This window comes from Alosa pseudoharengus, unplaced genomic scaffold (genome assembly GCF_046254945.1).
Source record: "Alosa pseudoharengus isolate Yale_2024_CS ecotype anadromous, Long Island Sound unplaced genomic scaffold, YU_APseudo_1.1 YU_APseudo_1.1_scf_2, whole genome shotgun sequence".
NCBI classification, from domain to species: Eukaryota; Metazoa; Chordata; class Actinopteri; order Clupeiformes; family Clupeidae; genus Alosa; species Alosa pseudoharengus.
Genome location: NW_027468663.1, coordinates 8,077,596 through 8,096,191, shown reverse-complemented (window position 1 = coordinate 8,096,191; position 18,596 = coordinate 8,077,596). Strand labels below are relative to the sequence as shown.

The 18,596-nt window shown below is 42.5% G+C and overlaps 2 protein-coding genes across 3 annotated transcripts; one reads left to right on the top strand and one right to left on the bottom strand.

Annotated features, from left to right (window-relative positions):
- Positions 1 to 6,767: 6,767 nt before the first annotated feature.
- Positions 6,768 to 8,169, top strand: igfbp1b (insulin-like growth factor binding protein 1b). Of its 2 annotated transcripts, none has more exons than XM_076295748.1 (4): positions 6,768 to 7,113; positions 7,219 to 7,343; positions 7,817 to 7,945; positions 8,044 to 8,169. In XM_076295748.1, exons 1-4 carry the CDS (start codon positions 6,768 to 6,770, stop codon positions 8,167 to 8,169), a joined length of 726 nt encoding a protein of 241 aa, XP_076151863.1. The 2 variants fall into 2 exon arrangements, with proteins under 2 accessions (XP_076151863.1, XP_076151862.1); XM_076295747.1 differs by having other exon boundaries at positions 6,768 to 7,132; positions 7,229 to 7,343.
- A 1,758-nt stretch (positions 8,170 to 9,927) lies between these two features.
- On the bottom strand, positions 9,928 to 18,449 carry LOC143133724 (insulin-like growth factor-binding protein 3). Its single transcript, XM_076293560.1, has 4 exons — positions 17,889 to 18,449; positions 16,014 to 16,258; positions 14,675 to 14,794; positions 9,928 to 11,491 (listed from the first exon to the last, which is right to left on the bottom strand). The coding sequence occupies exons 1-4, from the start codon at positions 18,256 to 18,258 to the stop codon at positions 11,366 to 11,368; spliced, it is 861 nt and encodes a 286-aa protein (XP_076149675.1). The 5' UTR covers positions 18,259 to 18,449; the 3' UTR covers positions 9,928 to 11,365.
- Between the last annotated feature and the right edge of the window lie 147 nt (positions 18,450 to 18,596).

The following is an 18,596-nucleotide window of genomic DNA, read 5'->3' as shown; positions in this document are numbered from 1 at the left end:
AAGAAATAAAAAGGCTCAGTATTATGTAATTACGTGAAAAGTTTCTTGTTATAACAATATCTTTTTCACGTTTTAACAAGATATGTATCACGTTATTACATGAAATTATCACGTTATTTCATGATAATGATATTTTCACGTTATAACATGAAAATATCATGTTATTTCAAGATATGATATTTTCACGTTTTTACAAGATATTTATCACATTTATACATGAAATTATCACGTTATTTCCAAATAACAAAACTAAACGAAACAAGGCCACGAGAGCTCATGGCTGGCAAAAATGATAACTAGTGTCTATGAACTTGCTCCCTGACTGCTATTACAGTGCTGCTTGATGAGTGTTTGTTTTTGTGCATGTGTGTATGAGTGTGTAGGCTGTGTGTGGTCAATTCCCAGCTGACTGAGGAGCAGCGAACAGGGATGTGTGTGTATCGGCAGAGAGCTGCTGAAAAGGAGGCCGATAGAGAGGTTCTATGCAGGATAGCCTGCTCACACCAGACTGTATATATATGGCTCACACAGCCTGATAGTTCTGCTTTATCTTCTTATCAACACAATAAATAAAACTTTCGCTAACTTGACGCAAGAGGGAGAAAGGGCTTTGATAAATATGCAAATCTTCACGCAATGTGGGTGAATGTATAGACCGCTCTGGCTCGGTAGCCTGCATGTCAGGTCATCGCTGTCATTTCTAAGGCTGTGGGGAAGGGTGAAAATATCAGTATCATATCAGTATCATGAAATAACGTGATAATTTCATGTAATAACGTGATAAATATCTTGTTAAAACGTAAAAATATCATATCTTGAAATAACATGATATTTTCACGTTATAACATGAAAATATCAGTATCATGAAATAACGTGATAATTTCATGTAATAACGTGATAAATATCTTGTTAAAACATGAAAAAGATATTGTTATAACAAGAAACTTTTCACGTAATTACATAATACTGAGCCTTTTTAATTAATTTAGTGTGGCAGCAATAAGCTTCCGTAAGATCTTGATGAAGTAATGATAGAAGATTATAATACATTGCTCACATTAAAAACAAAATACCCCATTATAATTTTACAAACAATAACTTTCATGTCACACCATATGACAATTTTAGTCACTACCACAACTAATTAGTGAATAAATATGAATTTCAACAAAAAATCTAAAAGACCATACATATTTTTGGGAATGGAAGGGTCAGTACAACAGGACTAAGTGATTTCCATGCCTAATATCTGAATTTATTTTCAAAAACTTTTTTGCGGCCTAAAACGTCAACCACCCGAATACGTCCACAGTGTGCCCTTGCTGTAACCACTGAGTCAACATCTTTCACAATGCAAGCCAACACAGAGATGTCTTCATATTCTAACTTTCAGAGCTGACAGACGGCCCTCAATTAGCCTACCCAAATCTTGATTTACCCAAGTCTTCTGTGGTAGTGGCGTTTAAAACCGGCTACCCCAGTTTAACCCACGTCGTATAAGCCACTTTTCAAGTTTCCGTGCCTTTTCGACTTACCCAGACTGTTCTATTGATTGCGTAAGAGAACACTCCCACCTGGTGGAAGAAACAGGTGACATTGTTAAGGTAGCCAATTGTTCAGAGATGTCCGAGATGTGTTCCCAGCTAGTTTTACGGTGGTAGGCTATGTGCTGCCTTTTTAATGGTGTTCTTCGTTAGACAACATGAACCCGTGTCCGGAGAGGTATGTTTTGCGAAATAGTTTGTAAACATATCCAATTAGCTCTTGAATTATCGTAGTCAGTGTGTCAACGTAGCCTAGTCAGTCGTAAGTCAGTTCAAGAAGGCTATTTGACTTGAGTAGGCCTATAGGCTACCTAGCCTAACCTGTTAAAAAGCACGTTTACTCTCTTAAAAGAGCCTAATTTGTAGTTTTTCAATCCCATATAACGTTTCGTTGATGTGGCTGGCTTTAGGTGATGGAGGGTTTGGAAAAGCCAGTCTCACAACATTAGGATACCTTACTAACCTCTGATTGTCTCTTTGCTACTATGGTTGCTCGCGCATGTGTAGACACAGAGAGAAGCAAACGAACAACCTGCAAGTATACATTATCCTATGTCCTCAGTTGTCCTTTTGCGCAATTGAAGGAACCACGTTTCTATCAATTGTTGAGCAATGCATGTAGAAGTGTTTGAACATAAACAGGCCAGGCCAACACTATTTCGCCACACACTTACAACATACTGAATGACATGTTGATATAGAGTGTTATAATACATAGCCTACTCAATTTTTAGACCCATTACATGTCATGAATTGAAAATGTCCCCTCTAAAAGTAATTTTACAGCTATACATTGTATATGTTAGCCTACTTTAAAAGAATGTGGTAGTTTTGAATGATACTGGTTCATTCAGATGTGTGCACTGTATTAGAACTGAGTAATGTATTAAGGATAGGAGTGTGTTTCTGTTTAACTGTCTTAAAATGACAACTTATTTTGATAAAACATTTTACTAATATACATTATACTAAAACGACATTTACGACAATTACACACTAAAATGAAATGAAGAACTCCATTTCAAACACTCTTCAAACACAAAGACCTTAGTATGGTGCAGACATCACACACCAGTATGCGAGTGGCATCTCCACATCTGTCCTTTCTGTTAGGTGTACCCTCACGCCTATCCAAGAGAGTGAGGAGTCTGCTGAAGAGAGTCAGAGCAGCTTTGGCATCCTGCACAGTGAACTGTCCACACCAACTCCCACAGGGAAACCCACTGGCTGGCAATCTCCAGATGATGAGCCTTTCAGTTCCCCACAGGTGTGGTTATTTGTTTATTTGATAGGTAGCCTACAGATTTGTGTGATGTGTGTGAGTCTGTGTGGTGTCAAGCCCTTAGGCATCTATTTGCTTTAGATTTCTTTCAGCGCACTGATAATGTTTGACACTTCAGGTTATGTTATTTATTCACTCAATCTTTAAAACAGGCATGATTAACAGGACTATAAGTAAATGTTAAAACAGAGTAGAAAGCTAGGCTATCTCCTGAAGAAAAAATGGGCATTGAGACTGGCAGAGGATGAATTCCTCACTAAGCCATCAGTGATTTTGAGCCCTAAATTTTAATAATTTATTAGTCCTCACCTGTGGAGCCGGGGGACAGTAGCTCCACTTCAGAGGCAGAACATGGGAAGTCTTCACATGAGCATGTACTTAGTCAGCACAGTGTCCTCCATCAGCAACCTACAGAGTCACCTGCAGCGCCACCACCACGCGAGACAGCCAAGCGTCCAGCCAAGAGGAGGAGAGCCAAGGCCGATGGAGAGGTACACACTCCAGCACCTCTGCTGACATGAAATGTAAAGATCACCACCATCAGGCTTGCTCCCAATCAGTGGGTCTCATTCCTCATCCGGGGGTCCCTCCTGCTGTCTCACTTTCCTTGACTGAACTCGTTAGTGGCCCCTCTTGATTAGTGGAGCACTTCTGATTAAGCAAATTGAGAGTTTGCATGCCAATCAGGTGTAATTAGAATATAGCAGGGATAAGTAGAGTGTATGGAAGATGGTTCCAGGAAGGGGACTGAGAACCCTGGTTTTAAATCACAGGACTGATAATGATCTCAGTTGTCCTAGTAGAAACTAGGATGTAATATGAATGATTCCCTCATCCTCATCCACTCCCTTAAAGGAAAATTCTGGTATTTAGCACTTTGAGTCCCTTTTCTGGTTTGTTTGGGATGAACTAGAGTGGTGGACACCGACATTTTGACGATTGGTCCGGTCTCGACCTTTCTGACTCGTTTTGAATCGCCTTTGAATAGTCAGAGTGGCTGTCAGCAGGCATACTATAGGTTACTCAAACGTGTCCTAAAACAACCCTTAACGTTCGTTTTCAAAACTGTGCAACTCACCGAGTGGTTAGTGGTGTTCGTTGATGTTCCAAAAGAAGTAGCGTAGCGAAATACAGTTTCTGTCATGTTTTATTTGCCATTTTGTAAAATCCCATTGATTTCTGTTGGAAGACTCATTGCACCTTGATATTACTGCGCCACCGTCTATGCTTCAGGTGCAAATATTGAGCGGTTGTGAATAGTTCCATAATAGCAAATAAGACGGCTGGAAATCATACATTGCGCCGATATATTTGCTTTTAATAATCAATGAACACCACTAACCACTCGGTGAGTTGCACAGTTTTGAAAACGAACGTTAAGGGTTGTTTTAGGACATGTTTGAGTAGCCTACAATATGCCTCTTTGCAGCCACTCTGACTAGTCAAAGGCGATTCAAAACGAGTCAGAAAAGTCGAGACTGCACTAATCGTCAAAATGTCGGTGTCCACCACTCTAGTTCATCCCAAACAAACCAGAAAAGGGACTCAAAGTGCTAAATACCGGAATTTTCCTTTAATTGTGCATACCATAGTTTTCATGCATACTGGATACATGCAAAACCCAACATATAATAACACTGCAAAATTAAACTATAGTGCAGTATGTTTGACTTTATGTGCATTGTACAACATATGGAAAGAGTTCACTGCCCCATACACTAAACGTGCTTAAAGCTCTTAAAGCTTTAGTCTGATCCTCCTGCGTCCTTCTAAGAGTGCATGATGTGCTGTGTCCTATATCCTTCTAAGAGTGCATGATGTGCTGTGTCCTATATCCTTCTAAGAGTGCATGATGTGTTGTGTCCAACATCCTTCTAAGAGTGCATGGTGTGCTGTTTCCTACATCCCTCTAAAAGTGCATGATGTGTTGTGTCCTATATCCTTCTAAGAGTGCATGTGTTGTGTCCTATATCCTTCTAAGAGTGCATGATGTGCTGTCTCATACATCCTTCTAAGAGTGCATGTGTTGTGTCCTATATCCTTCTAAGAGTGCATGGTGTGCTGTCGTGCATGTGTTGTGTCCTATATCCTTCTAAGAGTGCATGGTGTGCTGTCTCATACATCCTTCTAAGAGTGCATGTGTTGTGTCCTATATCCTTCTAAGAGTGCATGTGTTGTGTCCTATATCCTTCTAAGAGTGCATGATGTGCTGTCTCATACATCCTTCTAAGAGTGCATGTGTTGTGTCCTATATCCTTCTTAAAGTGCATGTGTTGTGTCCTATATCCTTCTAAGAGTGCATGATGTGCTGTCTCATACATCCTTCTAAGAGTGCATGTGTTGTGTCCTATATCCTTCTAAGAGTGCATGTGTTGTGTCCTATGTCCTTCTTAAAGTGCATGTGTTGTGTCCTATATCCTTCTAAGAGTGCATGATGTGCTGTCTCTAGGCTAAAAGCCAGAAGCGGCCTGCGAAACAAAGAGGTGCCTCCACTCCACCGCAGCCCCCTCTACCCCTCTGGCTTGTTAGCCTGATGCATAACATTGAGGAGGCCACTCACCATGAACTGCTGATAGAATAGGTTTGATGGAAGATTGAAGAAGAGGTTGAGAGATTTCACAGAGGTTTCAGGATTCACAGATTAAGCTCATTCTTTTTTTTTTATATGCTCATACTATGTATCGTCAACCTTTTTGTAAAGGTCAGACTTTTTTATTATTTGTACTGTGTGTGTAGATTTGTTGGTCTCGCTGTCACCTGTAATAACTACACAAAAAATGGGTAGCCTGTGAACATTCAGTTTTGAGCAGCGTGTCAGGTCTCATTCATTACACTGCACCTTACTTGGTACTCTTTCTGTTAAATAATACATGTTTTTAAGTACCGTATTATGTTATTGTAGGAGTACTGCACAGGCTAAAAATAATAAAAGATTCAATATGATATTTGAGTAACATCAATAGTGTTCTTTTAAAATATTTACCATAAAGGAGTTTGGCTTAGCCTCGAAAGTGAACGAGTTCATTTTCTAGGGATTGCTTCTGTTTGCTTTGAACAAACAGAATTGCACTCTCATCACAACATATTTGCCATCAGTGCTTCTCCGGAATTTTCCCTCTCAACTTCGTCCGCTTTGAAAACACCTCAACTCAGGTTATAGTATTAAAAGCTTGACCATCTGTGACACATGAACACAGTTGTGTTAATCACAACAGCATGAAAGAAGCGAAATGTATACGCAGTGTTTGCTCTAGATAAGTGGCCAACTAATACTACACCAGGAAATTAGTACACCTTTACAACAAACATGTTTTCTTCAAAGGCCAGTAAAGTTTATCTAATTATGCAATAGGAAGATGACCTTGTTTTTATGACCTGACAGCAAGAATATTGGGTAATAGTTGTTGATAATGCCTGACTCAGAAAGACTGTTAGGTGACTAGGCTTTTAATTTACACTGATATTATGAGATAAAGAGGGCAATAGTTAAAAAGGTTCATTTGCCTAATCACTCATCATTAATTCTGATTTATGCTCCAGTTTGTTGGTATATCTAATAGTGACATTCCATCCATTTTTCTACTGACAATAGTCCAAAAGTGCAGGTAGACACCACAAACAGAGGTTAGTCGTGTTGTCCTGTTATGACTACACTGCGTTCAGGCACTCCTCGTTCCAAAGTAAATATTGACATGCACTTCAAACGACCCACAATCTGGTTTTACGCACCCCAACCACTGGGCATGGCCTCGGTCACAGCTGTTTTTGTGTTAAATAATTAATATAAAAACAACTGCGTGAAATATTAACTTCCTTAAGGTCAATGGACCATATAAATACTACAGAGGACTTCTCAGTAGAATTACAAACTTAACGGAACGTGCACCGATTGAGAGGGAACAAATATTCTCATAGGAGTGATTTTTTTTTTCAGTTCTGAAATGACCGGATTATCTATTTGTTTCACGTGGGCCTTGGCAGCTTTTGTTTTCGTGACACCTGCACAGTCCTCTCCAGTTATCGGCCCGGAACCTATCCGCTGCGCTCCTTGCACTCCAGAACAGCTCAGTCAGTGTCCCGCAGTGCCCACAAACTGCCGTGAGGTGCTTAGAGAACCAGGCTGCGGATGCTGTTTCGCTTGCGCTCTGGAGAGAGGAGATTCCTGCGGTGTCTACACGGCACACTGCGCCACCGGCCTACGTTGTTCTCCGCGACCAGGAGACCCAAGACCCCTCCACTCACTTACCAGAGGACATGGTGTCTGCACAGATCTGGATGGGGATGAAGGTGCAACTGAATTTCTTTTATTTATCAGAATATTTTCATCTCACCTGTGCTTATACAAGTAGTACAAATATTATACATGATACAAGGCCCTCTTGTTTCCTTTAGATGAGGGTACAGACCACGGGTCCATTCATCACTATCTGGGCCTGAACAAACCGCTGGACGCTGTGGATGCCCAGGAGAGCTTGAAGGCAAAAGTGAACGCTATCCGAAACAAACTTGTCCAGCAGGTAGGCTGAGACTTACATTCCAAGTCTCACTGCCTCACAGTTATTGTTATAATGTTATTTAAGATTACATTTTCTTTATTTATGTATAAAATATGGCTTTAGTACTTGGTTCATCTTATGCTCGGACATGCTCTTCTGATATACGTCCTCAAGGGGGAGCTGTTGATATTTGAAGAATTTGCTAAATGAACATGTATTTTAGTAAGATTTTGACTTTTCTCATTTGTGCTTTTATGATCTGGTTTTGTAGGTCATAGCTCAGCGTTAACTAGTCATATTGTAATGATAGTCCTTTTGTCCCTCATTAGCAGCAATTATATTTTCACTTGTCGAAAACATCACTATCAATCAAAAATCGATTTACCGGTATCACCTAAGATTACTTCTGTTTAGTTAAATCTTCAGGGTGGGGTTTGTCAGGCGTTTCTTTGTCTTTGTTGTGGCACTAAATCCATGCTTTTGATCATTTTTAGGGTCCATGCCATACTGAACTGCATGCAGCCTTGGACATGATTGCCACATCCCAACAGAAACTGGGAGAAAAATTTACAAGCTTCTACCTCCCCAACTGTGACAAGCATGGTTTTTACAAAGCCAAGCAGGTGAGAGTTGATCGAATTAAAAAAAGATAATAATAATAATTCTGCAATTTCATGTAATCTCATCTAATCTGAACTCTATCTGTGTCTGTGTGTTCCAGTGTGAGACATCTCTAGTGGGACAGAGTGCACGCTGTTGGTGTGTGTCTTCATGGAATGGCAAACAGATTCCGGGATCCAGTGACATTCCTGGAGAGGCTCAGTGTCATCAGGAAGCCACTCATTAAAGATACTTAAAGCCAGACACACGTGCGCACACACGCACACACACACACACACACGCTACACTTATCCACACACAAACTCTGACACACATGCACACACACACAAACACACACACACACACATGCACACACACACACACACACACATGCACAGACACACACACACACACACACACACACATGCTGATGGACACACACACATATACACACATGCTGATGGTTTTCATGACCTTTTATCTATGTTAGCATTATATTAAGACTTATTTATTCCAAATGTATGAAGAGAGTAATATGCCAGTCACTGGTGATTTGTTTATGACTATTTATATATTTACTTATTTTTATTGTAAGTAGGAAAACACTGTATTCATTTGTTTCTGACTAAACAACTCCATCTGCAAAGACCACACACCTCCAGGTTCAGCCAAGCCTAATACAGAGTCCTTGGAATCTGTTTTTGATTCACTCAAATATTGGATCATTGCACTGTGGATCTTTCCAATTAATATAGCTCTGGGGCTACGTGTATATTTTTCTGAGAAAAAAAATAGAAATGCCTTTTTTCTGTTTATGCTTCATCATATTTAATGTTGAGATATTAGGGCTTTCCAAGTGTTTAAGGAAAACTACAGATATCTACAAATGGCATCAGGCGTACAATTGATTTGTTGGGTTCTTTAAAATAAACATACTCTGGGTGTTCTGGCTGAATGATACTGCAATACAGTGCATGTTTTAAGACTGCAGGTGGATAGGTTTGACCAACCCCTACCTCTTTGGGCTGTAGCAGACCATTGCCCATTTCCATCTATTGGCACAGATGGTCAGGTTTCCTGTTGTTTGGCTAATAGGAGGTGTAGCTAGTTGAGTGTGCACTGGATTGGCTTTGGCATTTATCACACAGACATTATATAGACACAGATATATTATTGTGTCAGTAAGCCTGTGATACATTTTTATGATACATGTGCCACCCAATGTGATCTTTTTAAAAATACCATTCTCAGGGCCTGGCCTTTTGCTTTAGTGAGTCTGCTCAGCTGTGTGGTGTTACATTGCTGCAAAATTCAACATACAAACTAATACAAACCACTATATTTGGGAAAGCCTATTATCAATGTAGGCAATGTTTTGTGTGTTTTTTTTAACTGGAGTGAAGCTGATGCATAGAGGACTGTAGGTCACTTTTGTCCATTATGCTGCTGTTGCGTGTCCAGGTGTAAACTACAGTCCCTCTGCATCGGTGTAGATGAGTGCTGCTACTGTCTTATTTTTGGCTATTCCATTTTGGATGCAGTTCTTGAAAGAGTTGTTGTATTGTTACAACGCTTGTAGTGAAAACTGTATATTCTTTCAATAAACCTGTTGTCTTTGACACAATTCTACCATTGCTTCATTTCATGTGTCCTTGTCAGAGGAATCCTCTCACTGATGTCAATTTGTGGAGACAGAGCTGAAAGGGCCATAGTTGCTCAGAGCACCAATTAAATCAAAGGCCTATGCGCTTAATAGCCCATCCAGTCACTAAGAGATGTAATGTACAACAATTAGGTCAATGTACTTGATCTCGTAATTGCTGTCAATGGTTAATTGACCAACAATGAGAGCTTAAAACAATGTCCTCCTTTTTGGGCATTCTCGATCCCACACACACACACACACACACACACACACACACGACCTGAAGGGAAAGTCTAAATTTGGGTGGTTACGTAACATGTCCTAATTGATCACACAAATAAAATGGAAAAAATGCTGATGTCAACAAAAATCTGGAATTTATTTTCTTCAATAAAAAAAACATACTGTACATGAAATGCCTCCCCCAACTGCAATAAGTTTCAGTATCCCCCCTCCCTATCTGAGGAGAATGCTTTGAGAAGAGACTTCATACTTTTAATGCACACTAGCCTTAGTGTGGACCTGCTGGGGACAGGAAAAACAACAACTGTAAGCAGGAGAAAAGTGAATAGAAGATGCTTTAGACTAAACAGGAAAGAAACACCAGGGTAGGTGAGTGGTTATGCATACTTTGAGTAGACCACACACCTTGAACTTGACACATGATTTCCATAATGATGCCTGACCTAGAATGATGACCTAGACTAGACTAGGCAACTGAAAGCTTTATATAAGACATACATACCATTTACAATGGCAACCTTTAGCATGAGTGTTGTATGAGGCCTGAATACATGGTGCAAAAAGATTCCAGCTTATTATTATAATTGTTTACCACAGAAGTGATGATGTGCAAAGCAGCCTGAGTATTTTTATGTGATAAAGGCATGTCAAACGACTCCCTGACAGATTAGTGCACTTCAATGAATTGCTTTGTGTCATCCTTGATGTATGCCCATGATCCACTGACACAGGCCTCCCATCTTTTGACAAAAAATTAAATACGAACAATCGTAGGATGCAAACACGGGGAAAACAAACCAAGTAGCAATCATTTATTCCTGGTCTCTCCTCAAGTCGTGTCGTGTAGTGGTTTCAGGGCGTCCCTGAGTGGCCCTGCCATCCGCAAGTGTTCAGAGGAGTTTGTCAAGATGAGCTTTGCCTCTCCCACACAAGCTTACCCAACACCCCCAGCTCCCACTCTGTCCTGGGGATTGTAGTTTTTTCAACACCCTATTGCTTCTCCATGTCCTCAGAGCACTCTCTGCCACCACCCGGGACACTTGCTCATATACCTATTCATGATAGGCAGTGACAATATATACCATAAACATACATATAAATACACATCTATGTGTGATGGAAGCCTTTTGTGGCATGGCTGCACAGTCCTGGTGTGTGTGGTGGATGAGGCATGGCACAGGCATAGTGGTCCATGCGGAGGAGAGGGGGCTGCCGCTGTGGTGATGTGGCTCGGCGAGTCTGGGCTGTCCCGATGACAGGCTCGGCTCACACTTCAGTCCCAGTGACGAGCCGCAGGTCAGCAGGATCAGAGAGGGGAGGAGAGGACAGGAGAGGAGGAGAGCTTTATTTCCACAAAGCGTCAGACAGGCCCCTGCCGAGCCCATAACCAAAAGTCTGTGAGGCGAGGTAGCTCCCTGAGCCAGTAGGCTGCACCTGACTCTGTTCCTAGCATCCTCAGTCTAGCAACGTCTCATCCAATCCACCCTGACTCACACACTCTCACTCTCACTCACTCTCTCTCTCTCTCTCTCTCTCGTCCTCTCATAAACTGCTTCTATTGGTTATCCAAGTTGTAACAGTGGGTGTCGCCTCCCCCTCTCCCCTTGTAACCCGGCAATGGCTGACCATACTTGTCCACACACCAGCAGAATCCACGCTTCCGTCCATTGGATGGGCGACACTGTGGGGGCAAGAATAAGAGAGAGAGAAAGAGAGATCACTGGTGAGATATAAAAAAACAGCTTTACAAAGCTTCCACAGTGATTTGCTTAACCAATTAAGACTTGATTAGAAAACAGTGGCACAGGGGGTAGAGGAGTCATTTGGTTACCGGGATTCAATGATATGAGATTTGAGAGTACTGGTCATGGATTTTGGCCTACAGGTGAAACAGTATATTTTGAGGATGTCTGTCACATTAGCCATACAAACAGAGGGCATGGTGTGTGTGTGTGCCTGGGGCAATAGAGAGTCCCATGCGGCCAACACAAGCAGACAGAAAATCAGGGTCAACACCATTCGTCTGCCCCCTCACCCGCACACATGTGCCCCGTCAGCAGTAGGCGCACAGTGCACAGGTATATTTTCAGACACCGTTTTATGATCAACTTCCTGTTGCCAATCCGCACAGAGTGCACTGAAAAGGTAAACAGAGAGCTGCTAAAATATTTGCTTAGGCCCGTTTGCGAACAAGCAAGCGCCAGGCTTCTATTTTCAGAAAACCCGCTGGCCAGTACAAATCATCTGTTGCTGATTATACCCCGTGGCCCTCAAATTATGGGTGCAACAAATGACTTGCAGAGCACTGTGCATTTCCCCCTCCAGGGCTGTTATTTTACTGCCAATTTTACTAAAGGTCGGAGTCCTCCCCAGTAAAAACATCCAGGCCAGCCTCCAGAGAGCAGGAGACAGTGATGACTCTCTGCATGGCTGTTGCAAAGCCTCGGGGGACCGCCGTGTGTCCGATGGGAGGTTTTTGGTGCGTTCATATGAAAGAGCCGTTTGAGAGGGACACATAGAGGAAATGCTGTAGATGCATGGTGGGAAAATGAGGCCACTACTCCAACTTACAACTCACGCGTGAGTAAGCTAGAGACCCTTCATATTGTGTTATGTTGGAGCCAGGGGAAGCAGTATAGAATGCCACCTGGTAAAATAATTCAGGGATGTTTTCACAGCAGGAACCAGGCATCTCTACATTATTGTTTCCCCTGCTCGGTTATACACCTTAAATCCATGTATTTGTTTTGACATAGGTACAAGACACAAACAAAGAAATATAGTTGCTTGGCTGTAATCTGTAAACCAGATTTTTGCTGGCTGAACTCGCTGAACTCAAAGTGATGACAGGTGGTTGCCAGTTGATTGGTGGCGTAACTGTATATCTCTATGTATTTGTCTGTGCTGTGAAAGACGAACAAGGGACATATTTATATTTATTTTAACTGAATGTGATATTGTTTTCCTTTGAGGGCTGTGTGTGTGTGTGTGTGTGTGTGTGTGTGTGTGTGTGTGTGTGTGTGTGTGTGTGTGTGTGTGTGTGTGTGTGTGTGTGTGGTGTGGTGTGGTGGTGTGTGTGTGTGTGTGTCTGTGTTGTGTGTGTGTGTGTGTGTGTACGTGTGTGTGTGAGAGCATATGTGAATACATCTTCAGTTATTTTTAGAGGGGTATTTTCATTGCAACCTCCCAGCTTCCAGTATTCTGCTAATTAGGTTGGAGCATCACAGAGCAGCATATACACCATGTGGTCTAAATATTTAACTGTGTACACCCTAATGAAGGCCTGGTCTGAAACATCTGCGCTGATGTTTTCTTTGTGCTCTGAGCAAATAAAGAATTTGCCAATGTAAACTATATTGGAATAGCTTGTATATTTGAACACAAGGTAAAATGTTCTGCATCCTTTAACCGGCCTGGAGGTCCACAATGACCCCATATCACTGCATCAAATCTATATAAAAAGCCTACATTAAACAGCATATAATGCATAATAAAAGTCAGAATTTCAAATAAAATCGTCTTGCAAAGAAGAACATAATTACTTCACCATTTCGGATAATTGAATCAGACCCGACTCTCCATTAATGAACAATGCATACATTTATAGCTAATGGCTACAACATCTCCTAAATGATTGAAAGTAAAAACCATGGCAACCACAAAAGTAAACACCATGCCATAAATGACCACCACTCCCTCAACTATGTTGTTTTTTTCCACTTCTAATATAAAATCACCACGGTAATAAAACATGGGAAGATAATGAGGCTCCCAGTGGTGGCCTGTTTTTAAAAATGATTGCAGGTCAACAAGAAGACAACCATTAGGCCGCGCCTGCCATGTTGTATAAATATTGCTCTGGCAAAGGGATGGCACGGGGGGAATAACTGCCTCCATATGAGCCCGTAACGGGCCCTCATTTATTAAAACCCGATTGTGGGCACACCACACGGGCCTGGACGCCTCGCGGCGGCTATTTTTGGGGCACACACAATTATGGCCAGGGTGCCGATGGCCACCTTGACGTCGGTCCCCCCAGCGCCGCCTGGATGCAATGGGAGACGGCCGCTGCGTCAGCCGGCGCGCCACACCGCGTTTTCTGGACATGTGGTTCTCCTCTATCTTGGGGACTGCCGGTAAGTTGTGCGGGGAGTCTGTGACGCACCCGTGGGTAGACGGGAGCGGTGGCAGGGGTGCAGTGTTCTCCCCTCACATCTGACTTGAGTTAAATAACGTGAGTCTTTGCCATGTGGCTGCAGAGAAGGCTGAAGAAAAAAATGAGTGTCTGTGTGTGTGTTATGTGAGCACTGCTATCAAACTGTGCCCTGTAGCCGATACGTCAATGTCTTCCTAGTTTTCCCCTCCTCGATTACATTTCATTTCTGTTTATGAGCACCACCGCTGGGCAGGGCTGCTATCCTTGACTCACAATGGCAGGTAAAGAGCATGTGGCCTTGTTGGGTGAACATCATGACAACATAATGAGGAACACCTCAGCATCTGCGTCTCTGGTTTTATAGGCTTGGAATGGCGCACCCATCCTGTGATAACAGGTCTTCAGCACCTTGGACAGAGATCATGTGACCTATTGGATGAAACCTATCACATCCACACCAAGGCCACTGTGGTTGCGCTTTAATGGCTTCTATTCCTCATCCCTGCCTACTGTATCTCTCATAAACATGTCATGTGATGAGCCTCACAGGGAAAAACAAGGTCAGGAGGTTGTGCTATACTATTGCTGTCACCTGCTGGGGTATTCCAACTAATGAGTTTATTTTGTCTGTATTTGCAGAAAAACTGCAAAATTTGATTAATATTCCATGGTCTCTCATTGCTGCTCTCTGTTGGAATGTGGCTTTACCTGTCTTTTCTTGTAGAAGCCTTTTTTGTCACAGTTTGGGATGCGAAAGCCTTTGGGATTGAGGATGTCCGTGACCTTCAGACTGTTGAGTATGCTCTCCATCTCCCGTCGACACGGACCCTGCAGAACGAGGAGGACAAACAGCACCATTACAAACCTCAGCACTGGCCCAAACTACACAGGCTGGACAGGAAGCAGTAGGAGGAAAGCATGCTATTTATTACTACTACTACTACTTATCCAGAGCAACTTAGAACTTCCAGAGACCAATTACAGTAGCAGTCCGATCAACTCGCTCAGGGGCACAACGGTGGCAACCATGAATGAACTGAACCCGTGCTTGGAAGCCCAGTTCACTGACCATTACACCAGCCCTGTCTCCTTATATTTAAAAGGAACAAAGAGCAAAGAGTGTTGAACAAAGAGTGTTGAACAAAGAGTGTTGCTTAATATGATGTACATAAAAAAAACACCATGTAAGGGCTGCATAAGGATTTGAAAAGATGTATTTTGTAAGTTGTATTCTCCCACACTACTCTCGCTATGTTGAAAAGTAAAGCGTTTTTTAAAAGAAAATGTACACATGCCTGACAACCAACCATGGCCCTCTTGACTGACAAGAAAAGTCTGAGTTACTGAACTCTGTTTACATTTGCAGTGTGCAAGGGGCGGTGCGGCTGGGCAACAAAACACAGCAGCACACACATAGCAGACAGCCCAACGCTGCTGTGCAGCTCTACTCACTAATCAGAGACCCGATGCATGCACACCCCTTGCGTGCACATACACATAGACACACACATGCACGCACGCACGCACGCACGCACATTCAACCTTAGCCATCCAAAAATAACACACACACACACACACACACACACGCATACACACACATTCAACCTTAGCCATCCAAAAATAACACACACACACACACACACACACACACACACACACACACACACACACACACACACACACACACACACACACACACACACACATACACACACACAGTCACACAGACACACATACACATCCATAAAGGCACATGGATGGATGCCACAGCAGGGAATTACAGCCATGCTGGTAGGGTCAGCCACAAAGCACACTGCAGGAATCTCTCTGCTGGGGTGAGCTAGTGTCCACCCCCGGGAAGTTTCATCATCTCTCTGAGAGAGTAGCTACACAGGAGGCAGTGAGACACAGAAGGATAGAATGAGAAGAGCAAGCGAGAGGGCAAGAACAATACAGGCAATGAAAGAAACACTGAGTGAAAGCGAGAGAGAGAGAGAGAGAGAGAGAGAGAGAGAGAGAAAGAGAGAGAGAGGGTAAGGTTACTCACAAATTCAGGCTCTGGCTTGGTTTCCAGGGAGAAGTTCTGCTGGTCCGTGTTAGGTCCAATAGGCATGTCCTCCATCTTGAAGCTCTGGGTCTTTTTGGCGTGCTCGCGGCGGATGACCTCTGCCTTGGCGTGGCTGTGGTAAAGGGGGTGCTGCTGCCGAGGAGGGAGGGGGAGATGCGGGAGGCTGGCCAGTGGTGGCTGGGGACTGGCGGCTACCGTCTCCTCCCCGGGGACCTTCTCACCGCCTGCCCGAGGGGAGGACACAGAGAGAATGCAGTTAAAGACCTGTGGGACTGTGCTCTTCAGACCGAATGGCACTAATGCCGGTCACTCATTCCTGGGCATGTGCACCATATTACCTTATTAAGTATTACGTTATGTGATGGCTATGATACAAACTCTTGATTCTGAAAAAGTGCATTTCAGCAAGTTTTAAGAACAGCACAATGTTACTGATGTGCTTAAAATATTTTAAATACCTGAGATACACAACATCCCTAGAATGCATATGTATTTGAACAATGTTGCAAGGTCTACAACCAATACAATTACAACAGCTGAACTCTATAATTTTGTGTTCAATATCTCTACCAAAATCAAGGAAACCCCTTTGTTATACAACGGTCATATATAAAGGTCATATATAAAGGTCATTGTAGGTTATTAACAGCAAATTCCAAATGAACTTTGCAACTAGCAGAATAAATGATGTTTCTAAGTTCAAAGTATAGCGATTACATGCATAACCAATTCAAATAAGTAATGGGGACAATTAGGCTCCATTTAACTGTTTTAGTTCTTTTCTAGAGATTTATTCCAAAGGTACACTTGCTATGTATGTAACTTCATCAACCAGTTCATCATCACAATATTGTCAATCATATTGTGGGGAGGATCAAAGGAGAATATGGTTTCATATTTTATTGGTGTTTTACAGAGGTGAAATTAACTTCCCATTCACCTGTAACGTGAAACCACAGCTAGTGTAAAGTTATCTTAGCCATGATTGTGTCAGTGTGACAATATTGTTTTTCAAAGCACATCTTGGAAGGTTGTCTAGAGAACTTAAGTTAACCGAGCAATATAAGCTTTTCCTGTTCTGAATTATTAAACACAAACATCAGTGATATCTGCAAAAGGGAGAGTAGGGTATCAGATATTTCTATCACGTTTGAAAACAAGCCTGTGTCCACAGAGTATGTGTTTCCAAACTTGCCACCTGATCTTAGTCTAGGTAACCTTTCCAAGTTTGATTCTAACCGATGCAAAATAAATAAGGAGCTGAAGACATGAAGCATATGAATACGTTTAAAAATATATATAGCATACTATAGCAAGGAGAGAAACCCTGCCCTCCATCCAGCAATGTGGTAAAAAACAGCTTCACATATACATGTGAACACACCACCATTTGGCCAAAATATTCCTGAGCCATCAGTAAATTTGAACAAAAAAATCATACATACTTGGTATAATGTCATAACCTGACCTGACAAGAGCAGCCTGCCAAGTTCCTCTTCCCTTCAGAAGCAGCTACACATAGCCGCCCATGCACCAACCAGAACTATGAGTGGTATTATGTGCATACAGTAACTCCTCATTATATGGACTTAGGGAGCGTTTGGTCAAACAACATTTTGGGAAGTGATATGGAGAGTCTTTTGCACAAAGACGGCAATAGTCACATGAGGTGGTCCAAAGCGAGATCTACTGCGTCTCTATATATTTCAGATAGTTCATTACAAATTAATTCTGGACCGATACGCATGAAATTCCTTGGCAGGTACGTGAATTTGCTAAATATATCGCCAACTGGACCAGAGTCAATGACGTTGCGCAAATATATGGTAAATATATCTACAAATACAAGTCTACCTTCATTTTCCTTGCCTGAAGCTGGGGTCCTTAACAGCTTTTTTGAGGTTGCGTTGGCGCAGATTCCACGTCCCTCCAGTAATGCTTGGAGCGGTTTAGTTTCTCCCGGCTGATGCTGGCAAGTTAAGCCGAACCCGCATCTTCCCGTGTATATTCCACACGGCTGCCCGTGCGCAATGGCACAAGTCAGGCAACAGCCACAGCCTGGCTCGCGTACCTTCTCCGCGCAATCCTTGGGTATGGGCTTACACAGCATCCGTGCGCCGGCATCACAAGGCTCACACCGGATCACCGGTCCCACTGCCCCCGTATAGCGCGCGACAGACGCCAGCACCACAGTTAGGAATAAAGAATGAAGCCCAGTCACCATGGTGACGAAAGAAAGTACGGGTATGAGTTCTTGTAGAAATGGGTTCTTTGCCACCACTGGTCTAATCCATGTGAGGCACGTTCACAACTTCACAATATATACCCAGGGACAGGACCACTTTTAGGCACACCCCTTCCAATGAATAATTTAACGAAGGGGTTCACTTCCATCTTCCAATATTCCTTGGTATGTGAAAGAGGTGGCGGCAGGTTCAAGCATTATACAGTTATATATATATATATATATTCTTTCATCCATACCAACACATTGATCTATAGGCCTACATGCAGCTCTCCTATCAAAATCATCCAATGTGTACAAGTACATAGATAAAGTAA